The sequence below is a fragment of the Bubalus kerabau genome, chromosome 20 (assembly GCF_029407905.1).
Source record: "Bubalus kerabau isolate K-KA32 ecotype Philippines breed swamp buffalo chromosome 20, PCC_UOA_SB_1v2, whole genome shotgun sequence".
Taxonomy (NCBI): domain Eukaryota; kingdom Metazoa; phylum Chordata; class Mammalia; order Artiodactyla; family Bovidae; genus Bubalus; species Bubalus kerabau.
The window spans coordinates 24,793,112-24,813,329 of record NC_073643.1 but is presented as its reverse complement, the minus strand read 5'-3'; the positions used below and the strand labels follow the sequence as shown (position 1 = coordinate 24,813,329).

The following is a 20,218-nucleotide window of genomic DNA, read 5'->3' as shown; positions in this document are numbered from 1 at the left end:
CATTAATGCTACAGAAACATCAGCTTAGAGATGGTTTTAATAATTAGTGTAAATCGCCTCAAAGGGTGAACACTGCCCTGTCTCCCTCTGTGAGGCACCCCCAGGGTCTGCTGCACACACGGCTGCTGCTTCTTCCAGCAGCTGGGTTTTGGTTTTAACATAAACTAGTTTTGTTTCTTCCCAACCTGTTTGTGGCAGCTGTTGTGGCAGTTATTATAGCTACATAATCTATATAAATATTTTTTGAAGTGGAAGGAGCTCTATAAAAAATTTTACTCAAGCATAGTTGATTTACAGTGCTGTGTTCATTTCTGCTCTACAGCGAAGTGATTCAGTTGTATATGTATATACGTTCTTTATCATGTTCTTTTCCATTATGGTTTATGACAGGTTATTGAATATAGTTCCCTGGGCTATATAGTAGAGCCCTGTTGTTCTGTAATTTATGTAAATACTATGGTAACCGGGAAAGTAATTACAAAATTAAAACTGCTTTAATGAAACACTAGCTTGAGACCAAAAAATGCTTTCAAATCAGGTTCGGACTATTCTAATAGGGAGAAAAGTGCATGAATCTGGAAGGTTTCTGTGCTCATCAAAGCCCTTGTGAGTATCTTCGGAGTCTCTAAAGAAAAACTACAGGTATGCACTGCAGATAGATGACGCGGTGAAAGCAACTGATGCAAGACAGACTGTCAGCTCTATCTGCAGACCCAACATAAAGACAGTACCTGTCTTACCATCAGTGTAAAACGAATGAAGGGGCTTTTACATATTTTAAGTTAAAATAAAATGTTTAGGATATATATGTATGTATTTTTATGAGTTCTAGTTTTAATCACCTTTTTGACTAAAAATTACTCACCTCAATTATGATAAGTACAAGGGCTTCTTTTGAAACTACAAATAGAGTATTAATCTCCCCTTCCTCTCTACAGGTAAGAAATACTCAGGAATTTCTAAAACAGTCCTACAGAGATGCAATGATACATTTCTACTTTTTTATTCACTTTTCAAAAAAAAATTCGATCTGTTCAGAAGATGCCAAAGAAATACAGACACGATGTGGAAGGGTCCACAGGCAGCAGCACGCCTGTATATGTGACGAGTCTTGATAAGACAAATCACTACCATCTGGTCCTGCATTACAGACACAAGGAAACCGGCCTGAGCTGCAGATATGCAAGGGACGGATTCTGGTTTGGTGGGAAGAGCACTGGTTTGGAAGTTGGGGGCCTAGAACTCACCAGTGGTGCCCACGAGCTGCACAGCTTTGGGCAAACTTCTTATCTCCATCACACTCAGGTTCCCTTTCTGAAAAAAGAGGGGCTTGCACCACATCCTCTCTAGTCTCTGCCACCTCACCATTCCCACTGAAGGTAGTCATAGGGCCAGAAGGGCAGTGGACCCAGAGAATTCTCACTCCGTGGAGGTCTTTTAAGACAGACATTTTTGTGAAAGCCGTGGTGGTGGGTCTAAGGAATACTAGGCCCCTTCCCAGTCCTGTCCCGCCTCATGAGTTTGATGCTAATCTCTACTTGAGTCCAACGCACATCTGTTTACTTGCTTTCAGAGTCAAGGCTCTGTTGCCATCTTGTGTTCAAACTAATTTTCCACAATCACAAGTCACTGATGTTGACAGCCTCAGAAATATACTTTTCCCCAAGTCAATTTGCTATTATGGTTTCTGGAATATAGTACTCACAAATATTCAAAATTTTATAAGCACAAAGGTAGGAAGTACTTTTAAAATGGAACTGTCAGTAAAGTGCACAGCACAAACAGCTTGCTGTCTCAGCACAGGGCCCTCAGGGGGATGCTCCCTCATCCATGGACACTGATGGTCCCAACTGCAGAACACACAGGAGTCGCATCGACTGGCCTGAGCAGCCTGCATCCTGAGGGACAGACACACACACGCCACTGACGACCTGTGCTCAGCGCTGTGTGAGTTCCCGGAGCGAGTGCTCTAGGGAGCACCAGGCGGGAGCACGGACCCCACGGGCTCTGGCACTCCACCCCTCCTGCTCCTATGCTCGCTCAAGCCCCGAAGGGGGGCTGAATACACTCACATTTATGAATGCCCACTATGTGGAAACACGTAAAAGTTACTGCCCTCCACAGTTCACATTCTTAAATCTTAAAAAAACCACCACCACCCTCTGAACGTTCTTGATTTCAGAAGACATTACCTGTCCAACACAGAGGTCTGACAAGACTTTCAACTGTGACTACAGATAAAGAGACCAATTCCCTAAGGCTGGGAGGACCCAGGAATTTGGATCTTTCTAAGACTTCACTAGTGATTCACTGGTGATTTATATGTGCCAGAGTTAAGAACCATTCCTATAAAGGAAACACACAGTGATGAGGACAAATGCTCTGTGGTTTTTTTGGAGGTCTGCAAAGTGAACTGCATTTTTTAAAATGAGGTATTCCTTAAGGGATACCTTAAGGAATGAGGTATTCCTTCTTCATTAAGGAATGAGGTATTCCTTAAATCTGTGGGAAAAAAAAAAACCCCTAACATGAGAGTCACACCAAAATGGAAGTGCTAAACAGAACACTCAGAGAATTTCCCAACTGTATAAGGCACAGGGGTGACAAGCACTTCCTGACCACTTAGTAAATATATGATCCACTGCGATGAGAGAACATTTGCAGTGAGAGAACATTTGCGGTGGAGATGGGCACGCAGGGTACATGGTCTCCAACACCCAGACAGAGCGGGTGGCAAGCGTGACCACCGCAGCCCTCGCAGCCCCCGATGCTGCACACAGCTCGCAGAACCCTGACTTCCCACCCTTCCCAATCTGAAGAGAGGTCTTCGATCCCAAAGAAGCCCTGACCCAAATGACACTGCCTGTTGGGGATACATCAGTGCTCCGAAACCTAGTGGGGCATCAGTCACCTGGACATCAACAGAAAAGATGCTGCGGCCTCCTCCCCGACTGGTCGCTCTCTAGGGATGGGAGGAAGGGCAGGAACGCAAATGTCTGTAGTTTTACTGCCCAGGTCACTATGATGCACAGCAAAGTTAGAAACCCTAGACTGCACTTTCAAAGGGAAAAGAACAACTAGTTAAAAGCTATAAAATGTGAACGTCAGCAAAACAGACAAAATATAAGAAAACGACTTCATTTTATGATGTTTGAGGAGTTTTAAGATAGACAGACAGTGTTTCTTACCCGTCTGACTGTGTCCTGATCTCAAGGACTTTGAATCTCTGTCTTCCGATTGCTTTCACTTTCACAACCTCGATCCCAAAATCCTGTTCTTCTCGGTAGGCATATATCTCTGCTGTTGTTCCAAACTGTGCTTCCCTTTCCTGTACATTACTTCCAAGGTAAATTTTTAAAAGGAAACAGTTTTAAACATTTAATTTTCAAATATGCAAAGTTGACAAAAGCAATACACATGGGAAAACAATTTATAGCAATCATTCTCGCTGCAAAGCTATTTAATTTTATTTATTTTAGAATCACATGGGGAACTGAGATATATAGAGAGGGCCTCAGGAAGTACGATTAGAGCCCAGTAGCAGAAGAACAGATTTCTAGTCATTGAAAATAACCCACAGCTGACAGGGGTTAAACTGTCATTTCCCAAGCTAAACATTCTTTTATTCACCAGATCATCCTTTCTGCCGCTTATCAGCAGCTCTGCACTGGGCTGAGGAGGGAGGGGAGTGGGGACTTCCTGTATCAACTTCCTGCCCCCACCACTGATTTCCTCTAGTTCTCATGGGACACTTGACACTTAGCTTCAACTTACCACTTGTCTACAAGAGGACAACTTGGGAATTTGGAGAGACAGAAAATAACTAATCACTCCTTTGCAAAAACCATCCTTTACAAACAGTGTAAAAGCCCTCTTTTTCTTGAAGACAGCGCTTGAAAATAAGGTTCTAGAACTGTTCTTCATTATCTATTAATGATTTGAAAACTTTCACATACCAGAAAGTTAACTGTGTGTGAAAGTTAAAGCTTGACTTAGATGGTAATGATCACAGCAAAATATTCCAACTTCCACTTCCAAGCTTTTTATGAGAGTGTTTCACTTCACAGCCTTGTCCCAACTTCTGTGCAGGCAAAACAGTAGTCAGTTTTGCCTTAAAACCACCTCTTCTGTGAGTGCACAACAGAGTGTTAAAGTCAGCTCACCCTAAGATTTTACCTGTATGCAAGCACTGCGAAGGTTCTGTCCTTCTGAATTAAGTTCCGCACCATACTGACTTCCTGAGGGCTGAAGAGCTGGAGAGGTAGGGTCTGCCCGGGGATCAGCGTCATCACCACCTGCGGCAGCACTGGGATCACCGGGCAGCTGTCGTCATCGTGCAGGGTCCTGCCGTGGAACTCCTCCATGTCGGAGCCCAGGTACTGCGGGGGGGCGCACAGGTTCAGTCGTCACGGACAGCAACAGAACACAAGCTCAACAGGCTACACACAAACGGACATGAAGAAACATACGTGGAAGGTACACCTGTGTAAATAATAAATCTGCCGGATCAGCGTCCCACAGGAAAATCTGTGACTCCTGGAAACAGAATTCTCAATTCCTTGTGAAGAATCTCATATACAAATTAAAGAGCATTTTTTAAGCTCAAAACATTTGATTTTGACTAAGCTCAACATCTCTATGTCTGAAAAGTATAAACGACAAGTATAAAATGCTAGTATGTTAAATAACACCCTGGGATCCTGCGGTACAGACAATAAGCAGTACTTTAACCGTTCTATTACTAGCCAAGATATAAGGAGGGTGCCAAGTGTGCAAAGAATTACTTGTAATAGATAAAGTACCAAACTGCTTAAAAATTAAAGCTTAACACTATTTATCAGTGGGCAAGAAGCCCACATCCTCATCCACGATTTCAAGCGTGAGGTAATATCAGGTAATGCTAAAAGCAGTCATTCATTTTCAAGAACTCTTATCTACAGTTACATGTACACATCTCTCATACTAGATCTAATACAAAGTTACATACTGTATGTGATGTCGGCAAACTAGTGTCAAAATTTATGATGTTTGGTTTCTTGGGTTCTTTGATATCCTGGTCTTCAACTTCCATTTCAATTTCATCTTCTTCCTCTTCCTCTGCTGTAAAAGTACAGTATTATAAGCAAAAAACAAAAAACAGGGGAATGGAGATATAAAAGCTACGTTCCCGTTCAAATACATAATTCCTTCTTAGGGATTCCAGGCCCGTGGGAAGAGGAGTTCTTACGAACACCATCCACACTTGGGAATCTCGACAGTACTGTGAAGAGGAGGCCAGAGGGGGCGTCTAGGCTGAGTCTGGCTCTAACTATTTCTTTTAAACCAATGTTTAAGTTTAGAATAGTTTAAGACTTACAGAGAAGTTGCAAAGATGGTAGAGAGTTCCTTATACTTCACACCTGTTTCTCGAGAGGTACCATCTTAATTAGCGTGGCACACTTGCCATAACCAGGGAATCAGTGTGGGCACAGCACCATTAACTAAACACATTCTATTTGGATTTCCTGAGTGGTTACCGACTACGCTACCTCTGTTCCGGGACCCTGCCCATGACACCAGGTCACATTCGGTCGTCAGGTCTCCTCAGCCACCTCTGGGCCGGGAGGGTCTCTCAGGCTTTCCTTGTTTTTGATGGCCTTGACAGTTTTGAGGACTATTGGTCAGGTGCTTTGTAGAATGTCCCTCAAGTCAGAATTTTCTTGGGGAGGAAGCCCAGGGAGGTGAAGAGCCATTTTCATCATGTCTTATCAAGGGTGCACACTACTGGCGTGCCTTAGAACTGCTGAGGCTGACCTGGATCACTTGGTGGGGTCGTATTGGCCAGGCTTCTCCACTGGAAAGCTCCTTTCCCCCTCTTTTCCACACTGTACTCCTGGGAAGCAAACCACGAGGCACAACCCACATCTAAGGGGTAGGGATTGTGTCCCACTTCCTTGCAGGGTGACCACCTGCATAAATTATTTGAAATGCTTCTGCACAGGAGATGGAGCTCTTCTCCCTCACTAGGAGCCGATTCTGACACAGCAGACAATTCATCCCACGCGATGAAACCTTAGTTTCCTCATTTGAAAAATGACAGAAACAAGCAAGACAATCTCTATAAAGTTTTTTAAAGCATTTAAAGCGTTTCTAGAGAAGACAGGAAGGAAGGAAAGAGGAAGGGACTAAAAAGCAAGCAAGCTCCTAAATAAACTTCTAAATAGATAAAATGGCTTTGCAAAATAGTTACTTTCTGCTGTGCATATCATTATTTAAATCTAACCACCTCCAGCTAGGTTCCTGACAAGAAAATATAAATGTTTTTCAATATGGCAACTGCTTTGGACTTTCTATTAATTCCTACAAAGTCCTCAGATATAAGGGTTTGTCAAAGAGAACAACCTAATTATTTCAACTTAAATTCAAATGTTCAGTGATTTAACACTGCATACAAAATTTTCCTAAGAACAAAAAAATTCAACGAGACCAAGAGATAACAAAGAAAAATCTAAACCGATGACAAAAATATACTGCATCTACTTCCTTGCATTCACAATTCTGATGGCATGGCTTTCATCGTGCTCTTTTGACACTTTACTGCTCTATTATGCAAAGTTTTAAAGGTCAACTTTTAGCTCAAAGGCTAGAACTCTTAATTTTTAAATTTACATCTTAACTATTCCAACTTCATTTCAAAATGATTTCCTTTATATAAACTAGCCTTTCTCCTATATATGGCTGAAACCCACTTCCTCCTACTTGGCTGTTTATGTATTATTTTATGCTTTTTTTTTGGCTGGGACAGATTCTTCAAATCTTAAATATTAAGCAACTACTTAAGCACTTAAAGGGAATTACTCTTCCAAACAACTCATACCCCACAGAAGTATGGACAAATGACTGTTTCTAAAAATAAGGCATATATGATTTGCAGGAGCATGACTACGGTACTGACAATCTCTCTGAGCCCCTCGTGCGCTCAATTTTTTTCGACAAAACACACCGTTCAGAGCTACCAGGGTGAAGTGTGATGACTCATCTCGTGCAGGAGCACCATGTGGATACCAACAGAACATCAGCATCTTCCCTAACACACTGGATTTGGCACGGATAGAGTTGGGCTGATGTCTCTGAAAAAACAGCTCAGCTCTTTGATCAAATTCAATTCAGCTAGGTTGCTTCCAGATGGACCACTGACTCTGATTCTAATCTATTTTCATGGAAAAGGTCCTTTCCATACAGCAGGGGCATGCCTTCAGTCTCTTCCTCCTCTGGCCCACACCCCTCCCAGTGGGCAAAGTCATCCTCCAAGCACAGCTTCCCTTAGGTCTGAAATCCACAACTGCTTCTCTCAATCCATGGAACAAACTCATGATCCCACTGGCAAGAGATGCAAGCTTTCCAACACTCCGCCCCAACCTACCTTCCAGGCCTTATCTTCTGTGAGTCTATCCTAGGTCATAATGCTTCTGGATGTCTGCAGTTCACTTCACAGGGCCTTTCCCCAGTCCTTCTCAGCCACAGTCAATCCCTCCCTCTGACGATTTACTTATCTGGCCTACATCACTGGCCTTCTGCTAGTTATATTTTCATGAACCATAGCTACATGATAAACTTCTTCAAGTATCAGACTGCATTATACCTCTTTTTACCTTCAGGATATATAACACACTTTCTGGCACACAGTGAAGTGACTCCGCTAAGTCTCAGTTTGGCTGATACGCCTCTTGCAAGGCAACTCCTGTCTACAGCATTCCATGGCAAAACTGTACAATTATTCCAGACTTTTTTTCTGCCCACTATTCCAACATAAGGCCAAGGTCTAAATTTTCACAAAACATAAAGGAAGAAGAATCCCGAATTTAATATCCCAGTTCTAAGTATCTAAAATTAGGCTTATTCTACCATGTACTTGAACTACAAGCCTAAGAACAGACCAAACACCGGCACGGCACTGGGTGGTTAAGAGACACCAGCTATGCAGACAGACAGATTTGACTAGGACTCCTGGCCCTGTAACTGTGTGACCTTGGACAAGTCACACACTAACCTGCCAATTCATTTCTCACGCACCAAGTCAGGACTACAACAGTGACGTGGGCAGGATAAAATGGGAAAATGCACGCAAAACGCCTGGGGCAGGGCCAGTGACACGGTAGCAATTAATAAATTAGTGGTCACTCTTATGGGGGGCGGGGGATGAAGTCCCAGAAAAGTCTGGGATGCTGGGAGGCCCCAGTCTCCCTCTTTCCCCACCCAGTTTCACGCCATTTCCTTGGAGCCAAGTTCTGGGCACACAGAGGATGGAGAGCACGGAGTCCCTGCCTTTGGGGACAGCCTCCTCCCTCCCCAAACCCTCGTCCCCATACTAGGGGGAGCCGAGCTGCATTAAGAAACACTACGGTCCCGGGCCCGCGGCCCCGAGCAGGTTCTGCCACCACCCGCCAGCCTCCCCGGCCCCGCCGCGCCCCTTGCGCCTCTGGCCTCGCCTTCTCCCGCTGCCAGGAACAGGCCCCAGACAGTTACCGGGAAGGAGCGGCAGGTGATTGCCCATGTTGTGCGCAGCGTCCTCCGGGTCTCCCTCGCCGGCCATGTCTGTTTACCCGCAAAGGAGCCTGGGACAGGGCGGCACCCGGGCCGCCGGGGGAGGGCCGGTGCAGCGCCGCTGTCGCTGCGCCCCGGGCCACAGCTCCCCCTTGCGGCGCCCGCGGGGAGGACAGCGCACTGGCCTGCCGGGAAAGGCAGGAGGGCCGGCACCGCGGGGACTCAGCGCTGTGTCAGCTGCCCTTCGTGCTCGCTGCGCTTGGTACAGAGCCCTCGCCTGTTCCCGTCCCTGATAGGACATTTCACACCCATACGGAAACAGGCTCAGATTCTTCAGTCTCCACCTTGCTCTTGACAAGGGAGACGGGAAGCAAATAGGAACCCATTTATACAGCCTTAGCTCCAATTCTTAAAATAAAAACTGTATACATGAAGACTGGGAAAATGCATGTTATTTCAAAGCCGGCTGGGTTATACCCGAGTTTCTTCACAACAATCAAAAGTAGTTTTCATATATCTTTTCCAAAATTAATAAGCATTGGTCTGAAACAAATACTAGAAATGATAAGAGAACAGAGAAAGGCCTATGATTGGCAAGTGAGATTGTCAATATAAAATAGCTTACTCGTTATTACTTCAACTAAAATGAGTCATTGTGTTACAAGAGAAATAAAAAATGGGGTTTTCCTAATAACAAAGGGAAGAGTGAATTGCAAAACAGGCCTGTAAGTTAAGCAACCCTCGTTTTAGGTTAACTTTCACTATTCACAGTGCATGTACCTCGACTTGCCCTTCACAAAAGAATTCCACAATCACTGTCTGAGTCTGTGTGAAGCATATATTCCACCGAGTCACCTGGCCTTCATGTTTGTTTAACTGGAGTGTAGCTGCTTTACAACGTTGTGCGAGTTTCTGCTGAAAAAGGAAGTAAATTAGCTATATTCGCCCACACTCCCCTGGAGCATTCTTCATTTCAGAAAGGTCATAGGCAATAAACCAGGAGCCCACCAAACCCAGTTACTTAGCTGCCTGATGCCACTTGTGGCCATTTTGAAATTTTGCAGAAGAAAGAAGAACGAAACACCTTCACTGCTTTGATCCTGCCCACTGAGCCCAAACCATGAGCCTGCCTATAAGACGGCTCCCCAGAGGCGGGCACAGTCTCAGAGGAACTAGCCTGTGGCGTTCCATCTCTGCCTGGCAACGAAGTAAAGCTACTTTTCCTTGTTCCTCCAAAACTCTGTCCGCATTGGTGCACAGAGGGCTATTTGGATGATGGACAAAAGCTTGATTAGTGTCTTTTCACTCTTTTCAGTGATGAAATAGAAAACCTAAACATGGTGAGGAGAAGGGTGAGAGGAAGAAAAAGCACTGCTCTGAAGAAAACAATGAATCGAACAGTTTAAAATACGTTTGTTCCCAAAGTTTGCTCGCTGAGAAGTTAAAAGCAGAAAAGCTCCTTGGGAGAGAGGCTGACGGATCCTTTCAGTGTCATTCCACCTTCTGTCCCCAAACACCGCTCTGTGACCTTGATCAATTCTTTTATGGCTTCTAGCCATAAAACATGATCAGTTTATCCATTTGCCAAATGAGAGTAGGCCAAGCAGTGTCTCAGGTTTGTTCTGGCTAATAATGGCTGTAGTATTCACGACAGCATTGCCTTTTATGATTATATATAACCACTACAGGTTATAGATTAATAACAGTTACATAGGATATACTGTCATGATGGGTTATTGAAAGTAAGATGGTCACTCTAGACAGGTGAAGGAAAATACAAGAGAGAATGATAGACCTATGAGAGAAAGGTGTGTGTGTGTGTGTGTGTGTGTGTGAGAGAGAGAGAGAGAGAGAGGGGGAAGGAGGGAGGGAGAAAGGTGATTACAAGTACACACGTATATATATTATCAGTCTCGGTTTATAGAATTATATAGGTCTATGATCTACAGAATTGCAAAGAACTGTGCTTACCTCCAACAGAAGTTTCTTTACCCAGGAAACATCTGGCCCCTAAACAAGGAAGCTCTGACCTTCCCGGGTCCTGCCCAGAGGTGGCACCAGCACCGTGCACCTGGGTCAACCAAGCATCCTGTGGGGAAGAGAGGACAGCTGTGAGCCTGGTGGGGTCAGCAGATGTGGCTGGAGAGGCACTCGCGCCTCTTTCTTCTTTTGTGCTCGGCCCCCGGGTCACTGCCACTGCCATCTGTGCACCTTTCACTCCCCATTTGCCTCCTTTTTCTCGCCTTCATTCACATTCACCATCTGCTCCCGCATTCATTTCATCCCTCCCTACCCCCACCACCCCGAGTCTACCCAGTCATCCATAGCTATGTCTTTCAATAGGGGCAACAACAAATGACTACTGAACAAAAACATCTCAGCAAGCAGGTTTCTTGGATTAAGCCCTGGTTATTAAAACCAAAAAGGAAAACATGATCATTCACCATTTATTTTTAATTGGGTAACTTTATCCTGAAGCGAGCCATCACACAGAGTAGCTCACATTTCTTCTTGCTTCTGTGAAATGTGTTCATTGATAAGAAGCTCGGCAAACCAGTGGGAAAGGAAACTTATAGCTTTGTCTTATAAACTTACAAGATCTTTGTCTTATAGTTCAAGAATTACCTTTAACAGGATAAAATTGAGGCTAATATTAGATGAGACAAAATACAAATCAAAAAAGTCCCCACTGTACTTTTAATTTCTGGTGTCTGTACACTATGTTAGTAGAAAGGGATGTACAGACTTGGAAGACAATTTTTTTGGCTCCTTTCTGCTTTTTTTTTTTTTTATCATTTGCATATACTGTATATGTTTAATGTGTTAAAGAAAGCTACTACCTTGGTCTAAGCAGTCAATTATCTGTCACTTGGATTACTACAGTAGCTTGAATAATGGTTTTTTGACTTCCACTACTGGTCTCCACAGTTCATCCTCAGCAAAGCAGCTGGAGTGAGCCCCTTAAAGCACAGGTCAGACCACGTGACACCCTGCTCAGAACCACGCCTCCATTCCCTATCTCACTGTAAGCCACTTCCACCCAGTGGCCCCGGAGTCCTGACCTCCCGTGACCCTCCAGGCTCTCCCTCTGCTCTGGCCTCTGCGTTACAACCAAGTAGGGGGCCACTCCCATCACACAGCCTTTGCCCCAGCCCTTCCCTTTTCCTGGAATGCCCTTTGCTCGTGTAGATCCTTCCCTTTACCTGGAATGCCCTTTGCTCCTGTAGATCCTTCCCTTTTCCTGGAATGCCCTTTGCTCGTGCAGATCCACCACTCGCTCCCTTACATCTTCCAGGTCTTTGATGAAATGTCCCTCTTTAGGGAGTCTTTCCCAGATTATCCAACATCTAACTGCAACCCCACCCCTAGTCTCATCACCCTCTATCCTCCTCCTCTGTTTTATCTATTTTTTTTTCCCCAGAGGATTGATCAACTTCTAAAATACTGTGAAACTTACTTTTTAAAAATATCCTCCTCACTGGGCTTCCCTGGTGGCTCAGCGGTAAAGACTCCACCTGCCAACGCAGGCCACGTGGGTCACATCCCTAACCGATAAGATCCCACGTGCCTTGGAGCAACCAGGGCTGTGCACCACGGCTACTAAACCTGCGCCCTAGAGCCCAGGAGCTGTGACTGCTGAAGCCCATGTGCCCCAGAGCCCGTGCTCTGCAACAAGAGAAGTCACCTCAGTGAGAAGCCCATGCCCTCAAACTAGAGAGTAGCCCCCACTCGCCACAACTAGAGAAAGCTCACACAGCAACGAAGACCCAGCATAGCCAAAAATAAATGAATACATAAAATTATTTTTTTAAAAATCCTCCTCACTGCAAGAGTGTCAACTCAGCGGGAGAGGTCAGAGATCTGTGCCTCTTGTGTTTAATCCTGTGTCCCAAGAGCTAGTAAGTGCTCAAAACATGTTTACAGAGTGAATGAATGAATGGCACCCTTAATGGGAGACACTGCTGATTGATCCAGCACCAGTTCCTCTCTCCTCCCTGACTAAGACCCCTCCTTTGGTTTGGGGCAATGGTGTGCCCAGCCCCATGGGGTCATGTCCGCTCTCAGTCCATCATGCCCCAGTCCCCTCCCCCATGATCTGCAGCTCATGGGAGCCAGGAGACACAACTCTGGCTGATGTCATGCAGAGAAAGTCGTCCTGGCAGCCAGGGAGAACGGTGAGAAGGGAAAGGTGTTTCTATATGATTAAAGGCAACTATTTCATTCCTATACACTCCTGCAGGGATGAAGATTAAGGTCCATATTGGTTTGCCCAATAAAATGAGCCAAGCGAGTACAAACACCTAAGAGATTTTAAAAAGAATCATGAACTTCAGAAAAAGCACAGCTAGATTTACTTGTAGGCATATTCTGTTGTCATTTTTAATTGAAGGGATGAGGACTTCCCTCGTGGCTCAGTGGATAGGCATCTGCCTGCCAATGCAGGGAGCACAGTTCGATTCCTGGTGCAGGAAGATCCCAAGTGCCACGGGGCAACTAAGCCTATTCAGCACAATGAGAAGTGGTCCCCGCTCACCTAAGCTAGAGAAATCCTGTGGTCAGCAACAGAGACCTGGTGCAACCAAACATTTCAAAAAACAAATCATTTAAAAAATTAAATGCATCAATAAATTTTAAAAACTGTAGTGAGGAATCCATTACTTTTGGAACTGCGTAAATCTTCCAGTTCTTTACCTTTTCTGCAAAAGCGCGTGTAAAGCAACAGGTTTGCCTCACCCCCGGAGGCCTTTCGCGTGTTCCGGTATGACAGTTCCCTCTGCCGTTAAGACAGAGGTCAAAAACTGGTGAACCCCAAGTGAGAATTCTGTGAATGTGTTTGGTCTTTATGGTATTTTGAGCTTTTGAAGGAATTGGCACGTGTAGTTATCCATTTCCTTTTAAAAATGGGAATATCTGGCAACTGAGGGTTCGATTCATGCATGTGAACCACTGTCTTAAACCAAAACTGGCAGCTACCCTTGTACATGGGGTGGCCCATCTAAATGCAGGGAACACGGGTTCGATCCCTGGTCCAGGGAGATACCACATGCTGCAGGGCAACTAAGAGATCCCACAGACCCACTGGAGACCCCAGCTGGCCAGAGCAGTGCCTGCCAGAATCCGCCGGCACTGTGTTTGCAACCTGACGTATGGCGTGTACTGGGGAGAGTGATACCACGCCCTGACCGGCCCAGGACAGCCGTGGTGTGTGTCCAGTCAACCAGGGCACCCACCACCCCGTTCCACTCCCCAAAGTGTGCCCGTCTGTGCAACGAATCATATGGCCCAGAGGAGCTTGGAGCATCGTGCTGGGTCCACACAGTCTTCAACAACCCATGTGAAGGATTCATATTCATGTTTAGCTGTGCCTTTGACAAGAAAGGGTTGAAATTAGGGATCTTGAATCTTTTGTAGCTCTGTGATTCAGTCTTAAAGGGCATAGTTTTCATGAGGTGTTTTTTTTTTTTTTTTTAACTATTCTAGTTGTGCTGTAACTTAAGAAAAAAAAATCTTTGGAATTAAAACATTAATTAGGAACATTAATTCTCATGTTCCTAATTTCCATTAACCACAAAGAGTTTGCAAAACTTGTCCAAGCAGAGAGATCTTTTTTCCACTTGAAGAGGACTCTTGAGTATCAGGGAAAGAAATACTGAGTCCTGCTCTGCAGCCCTTCCTTCTGAGTGCTGGGTCTAGCAACCATTGTCACGGGATGTGCAGTTGGGCATCTATTATCCTGTAAATCCCAGAGTTACCAGGCAATGAAAGATGGATCCTGTCTGCTTTATGCAGACCTAGAGGGGAGAGAGCAGGCATAAAACCAGATCGAGTAAGAATATTTCATGGCTCCTTCAAAATGTTGACAATTTTATTAACTACTCACTTTCATATTTCAGTAATATGGTGAATAATTTGGGATTCGAAGAAATACCTTTATATACATCTTTCACTGCGATGGTAGTATTTCCAGGGACACCAGAGCCTATTCAAGTCCCAAGCATGTTGGATTATTTGCAAAAATGATTATGGGTGATGATACTCAGAGCTGCAATTCACTAAGACTTCCTTCCATCCCATCCATCTCTGACTTGACAGGTAAAGGAGGGGTGATTTTGCAAGACAGTAAAATGTGGGGCAAATTATGGTTTTAAACTTGTTTACTGTTTTCACGACTCATCCAGGAGCTTCCCCCACTGCAGCATGCTGTTTCTACCGCAGGTAAAGGCGCCTGGAGCATGGGGGAGGATGAACGCAAAGCAAGGAGCACGGAGTCCTGGGTTCTGGTCATCGCCTTGTTTCCAGCTCATCTAGACTGGGTCATTTCAACATCTTCTCCTTGGCCTTCTATTCTTGGCCTTGCCTGTTGTAAGGGTAACGGCCAGGATGTGTGAAGTTTGGCCGTTCAAACAAAATCTCAGTGGTTTCACACGAGTGTGCTTCTGGCCCACATCAGGTCTCTTCTGGGTTTGGTGCTTCTCCGAGATGGGTCCCCAGTCCAGTCTGCTTCAATCTTGTGGCACCTCTTTATCTTATGCAGGTCGATAATCACTGGCTGCTGTGGCAGAGAAAAAAGCCTGACGAATTGAGCGCTGCCTCTCAAATGCTCCTGCCTGCCCGTGACACCTGCCCCTGCCACACACATTTCACTGGCAAAGTGAATCCAAGTGTGCCTTCAAAACACTCTGTCCTTTGGCTGTGTGAGAAACATCAGCCACACGATGGAACCAAATCAGAGTTTTTCGTGGATGTCTGAGGATGTGTGTATGCACGTTTTTATGTGCTTCGTCACTGAGTCTTGTCCTACTCTCTCCAGACCCGTGAACTATAGCCCACCAGGCTCTTCTGTTCAAAGGATTTTCCTAGAAAAGAATACTGGAGCGGATTGCCATTTCCTTTTCCAGGGGATCTTCCCAACCCAGGGATGGAACCCGAGTCTCTTGTCTCCTTCACCGGCAGGTGGATTCTTTACCCCAGTTGTCTCCCGGGAAGCCTGTGTATGCGTACATGAATGTACGTATGTATACAAACATACAAACATATATACACATGTTCAGAAATACACACACATATATGTTTCAGAATACTTTGCCCAGAGGCGTAAATAAATAAATATAACAAACGAAAGTGGGGCAGCTGAGGCTTATGCTTTTAGCTCTCATCGTTCTTCTACACTTAAGGGGACTGTGGTTTGACAGTCCCTGGACAGTTCTAAAACACCGTGATGTGACCCAAGGCCAGGAATCAAGTAACTCCAGAAGCTACTAGCTCAAAAATAAGAGATCAGAACAATGACCAAAGGAGATATAATGACAATAAAGTATCTCATAGCATCTGTACTATGTAAGAAAGTCAAGCAATTCATGAGGGATATGAAAAGAGAGGAAAAACCGATCAAATGAGGGTCTGAATAAATATGATTTCAATAGTGTGAAGATGATCCAGGCCCCCAAATTCTAGTAAATAAACTCTTAGCTGCCACTGAATTCAGTTTATCACTCACACCAAAAAGCAGCGAAAAATTTGGGTGTTAATTGGGAAAGATATGTCATATCAAGTTATTAATGGGTGCACAAGAAATGTGAACTTCAATGAAAGAAAAATAGAACAGTGGATAAAAGAATCTAATAATGTGTTCGGTAGAGAAACTATTAATAACTGGAAAGCCAAGCAGATAGAAAAAGGCTAAGATGATTTGCAAGCCAGGGCCAGAGCTGAGAAGAGAACTTGAATGTGTTCAGAGACTAAAAGCATTCTCAGACTCCAGACTCTGAATCACTTGTCTTTCTTCAAACTCAGATTAACAAGCATGTTCACTGCTTGTGTGCCGTGTGCAAGGTGGTGTTACAGGAACCGGGGAAACTGCCAGTATAAGAAAACACACAGGAGTGCCTGTCCTCAGGGAGCTTAATCCTACTAGGAGCAGCAGGATAATGAGCCACTGAGAGGCAGAACGAGGACTGCAACGTAACATCTGCTCATGGCTGTGCTCCAATTTGAAGGCAGAGGTGGCAGAACCAAGGACATAGGCAACCTGACAAAGTGCCCAGCGCAGCGGCCACGGCCCACATTCTTTTTCATGTAAACAATGACGGTTGCCGGAAGGAGGGGACACGTTTCAGCAAGCACTGAAGGGATGTATCACTCACTCACCGTCCTTCACAAAAATCACTTACAGGGGCATCCCTGGGGGTACAGTGAATAAGAATCCGCCTGCCGATGAGGGAGACATGGGAGACATGGGTTCGATTCCTGTTGGGGGAAGATCCCACATGCCTCGGAGCAACTAAGCCCAGAATCCGCAACTACTGAGCCCTTGGTCTACAATGACTGACGCCTACGTGCCCCAGAGCTGCTCTCTGAACAGGAGGGGCCACTATAGTGAGAAGCGCACGTGCTGCGAGAGCAGCCCCGACTCACTGCAGCTAGAGCAAGCACGCGCACAGCAATGAAGACCCAGCACAGCCAAAACTAATAAATAAATACATTTTTGAAAATTACTTATGGACTTAACATTAGCCATCCGAAAGCTTAATCAAAACTAAGGACCCAAGAAGAGGATGGAGTCATGCACTGGGCTTGAAAATCACTGCTATCCAAACAGAGACACACACAGTCCCTCTGAGTGGACCAGAGCTTGGGTCCAAGATTGCACTCTTGACTTGGCTGATGCTTTGTTATGAGTTTCCTGTGTGCCTGGGCTTCTTGGCAGCCAGACAGAGCACTTCCTCTAAGTTAGGGGACCTAGTTCTCATTCTGTCACTGACCAGAAAGCACATATTAAATGCTTTCTCTGAGCCCGGTTGATACACATGCTTTGCGCATATCCTCTCACTGAATTTACAGCAGTCTTGAGAGGCAGGTGATATTGTCTCTATTTTTTATGATGACAAGGCACTTTCTCTCTGTGAAGGGGGAGGGGCAAGGCTGAGTGATTTCCTGGGCCTTAATGAGCTTTCACTTTCTATCACTCTGTGAATTCAGATCGTAGTTCACAGGATGTACCTTAACCTTCGTCCTATCCTCTGGGACCCTGTCCCTCCACTGCCTGGATATGCCTCCAGGTTCCTCCTTTTCATACAGTTTGGAGCACTATTCTTTTTCTTCTTTAGACACTGCCCAGCTTCCGTGCAGGCAGATTCTTTACTGTCTGAGCCACCGGGGAAGCCCAGGACAGAGGGCCTGGAGAAGCACATCTATGGGGTGGGGAGGTGAGGCATGGATACTGGTTTCTCGGGGGCAGTGTTTCTTAGGGTGTGGCCTTGAGTCCTATACGCGGCAGGGGCTTTCCTGGATGGATTATACATGAATCCCAGGGTCAAAGTCTTTTTGAGACAGCAGACACAAGCCCATAGATTTTCATTTTGCTACACAACCAGGACTATTTATAAATACAGTTTAAAAATAAGGGTAACTAAAACTTGATTTACATAAGCTAAAATATCAGGCCATTATTAGACTTTGCTCAGGGCTTTAACTTTATATTCCATCAAGAAGTCTGGCAACCACCCAGTGCCTTGGCAGCATCGCAAAGCCTCTACTGAGAATGTGCGCACAGGAGATGCAGGGTCCCCAGAGCTTTCCTGGGATGAGTCCACATTACACGACTGCATCTGTGCTGTCTTCGTCAGTCTTGGTCCCAGATTGTTGCTTCTACTGATGCATGAATTAGTGTAGTTGAGGAACTATGTTGGGATTTGCCTTTACTGACCATTACGTCGGCTGACTGAAGCACCTTCAGAGATTGTATTGTTACTGTGTTCACCCCAAGGTTTAGCCATCCTGAGGCTCTTTTGTTCTAGAAAGCCTGAACACACAGGATTGACAGAGGTAGGACTCTAACACTGCTGTAAGGGGTCAAGATCTAAAAAGTCAGAAAGCCACTGATCTACAATGCAGCCTTACATCTTTTGTGCTTCATCACATGGCTGTTGTCCTGTTGGCAGGAGTCCCCTTGTGTTGGCTAAGACGCTTGGGCAGCAAAGTCATGGAGCTCCTTTAAATTTATGTCAGGTCTGTCTCTGGAAAAGCAGAGCATGTTGGGATTAGCCAGGCCCCCAGAAAAAGCTCTCGCTGTGCCAGGCTTGGGCTTAGAACGGAGTGGTGAAGCTTTTATTATTCTGAAACACTCAAGCATAAATTCTGCTGATGATGGTTTGGCCCAATGCCTTGGGTGGTGATGTAATCGATGAATACAAAAAGCCAAAACCCTTTTCCTGCAACAGTATTTCCTATCTCACTCAGCTCAAGTGTCCCTAAATCCAAAAATCTTTCCTGATCTCACCAAGCAACTATGGCATTTGCCACTTTATTTTGAAATGTGTTTGTGTGTCCCTTGGTCTGTGGCGTGTCTGCTGAGGACAGGGACCATGCCTCACTCGCCTCTGTGTGCCCTGTGCTGGGATGGGGCTGATCAACAACTGCTGGACTGGATTCAACTTGAAAAAGAACGTGACAGACAGAAAAGTCCAGCCCCTGCCTATCTAGTCATAGTCTATCCTGTGAGAGGCATGGCTCACAGAGAGAACCCAATGCCGTTTGCAGCAACATGGATGGACCCAGAGGTTATTATACTAAGTCCAGTAAGCCAGACAGAGAAATACCATGTGATTATCGCTTATAGGTAGAATCTAAAAAGATAAGAATCAAATGAGTTTATTTACAAAACAGAAAGACTCACAGACAGAGAAAACAAACCTGTAGTTACGTCAAAGAGGAAAGGGGAGAGGGATAAATTAGAGGAGTTCAGGGTTAACATATATACACTAGTATATAAAAACAGACAACCAACAAGAACCTATTGTACAGCACAAGGGACTCCACTCAATACTCTGAATGACCTATAAGAGCAAAGAATCTGAAAAAACTGGATATATATAGATATAGATTATACACACACACACACACACACATACACACCCATATATGAAAGTGTTCCTCGTTTAGTTGTATCCAACTCTCTGCAACCCCACAGACTGCAGCCCACCAGGCACCTCTGTCCATTGAATTTTCCAGGCAAGAATACTGGAGTGGGTAGCCATTCCCTTCTCCAGGGGATCTTCCTGACCCAGGGATCAAACCTGGGTCTCCTGCAGTGTAGGCAGATTCTTTACTGTCTGAGCCAGCAGGGAAGATATGTGTGTGTGTGTGTGTGTGTGTGTGTGTGTGTGTGTATTCCCTAGAGGAGGAAATGGCAACCCACTCCAGTATTCTTGCCTGGAAAACTCCATGGACAGAGAAGTCTGGCAAGCTATAGTACATGGGGCTTTAGAGAGTCAGATATGACTCAGCAACTAAACCACCACTATATACGTCTGAATTACTCTGCTATACACCTGAAATTAATATAAAAACTATATTTCAATATTTTAAAAAGTAGTATAGGCCTCCAGACCCCAATCAGGACAAAGGAAAGGGGTAAACTCAAATGTGGTTACAAAGCCTACACAGTACGGAAGTAGCAGAGCTAGAAATCCAAACCCAGGCCAGTTTGTTTCCCAAAAGAACTCAGTCACTATAGCTGAAGGCAGGGCGAGGCATGATCTGCCCAAAGCTGAGGCATGCCGTGTGGGAGAGCTGGCAGAGTGGAAGGGAGGCCAGTGTGGTGAAAGCCTTGGCAAGCACAATGGGCATTTAGTCCTGAGAAATAGGAGGAAAGCAGAGAGACTGGGGTGGGGATTGAGGCATAGGCTGGTACCAT

The 20,218-nt window shown here is 45.1% G+C and overlaps 1 protein-coding gene across 4 annotated transcripts in view; it reads right to left on the bottom strand.

Annotated features, from left to right (window-relative positions):
• The window catches only part of CRBN (cereblon), a 405,802-nt gene that overhangs the window by 13,692 nt on the left and 371,892 nt on the right, over positions 1 to 20,218 (bottom strand). Inside the window, exons 4-8 of one of the 4 annotated variants that reach the window (XM_055557499.1) lie at positions 10,495 to 10,612; positions 9,304 to 9,438; positions 4,988 to 5,100; positions 4,177 to 4,379; positions 3,189 to 3,338 (exon numbers count right to left, since the gene is read on the bottom strand). In XM_055557499.1, coding sequence (XP_055413474.1) covers positions 3,189 to 3,338; positions 4,177 to 4,379; positions 4,988 to 5,071 — 437 coding nt within the window. In that variant the 5' untranslated portion in view covers positions 5,072 to 5,100; positions 9,304 to 9,438; positions 10,495 to 10,612. Of the gene's footprint in view, positions 1 to 3,188; positions 3,339 to 4,176; positions 4,440 to 4,987; positions 5,101 to 8,505; positions 8,644 to 9,303; positions 9,439 to 10,494; positions 10,613 to 20,218 lie in introns of those variants that run through there. The other 3 variants (XM_055557498.1, XM_055557500.1, XM_055557497.1) reach the window with 3 other exon arrangements.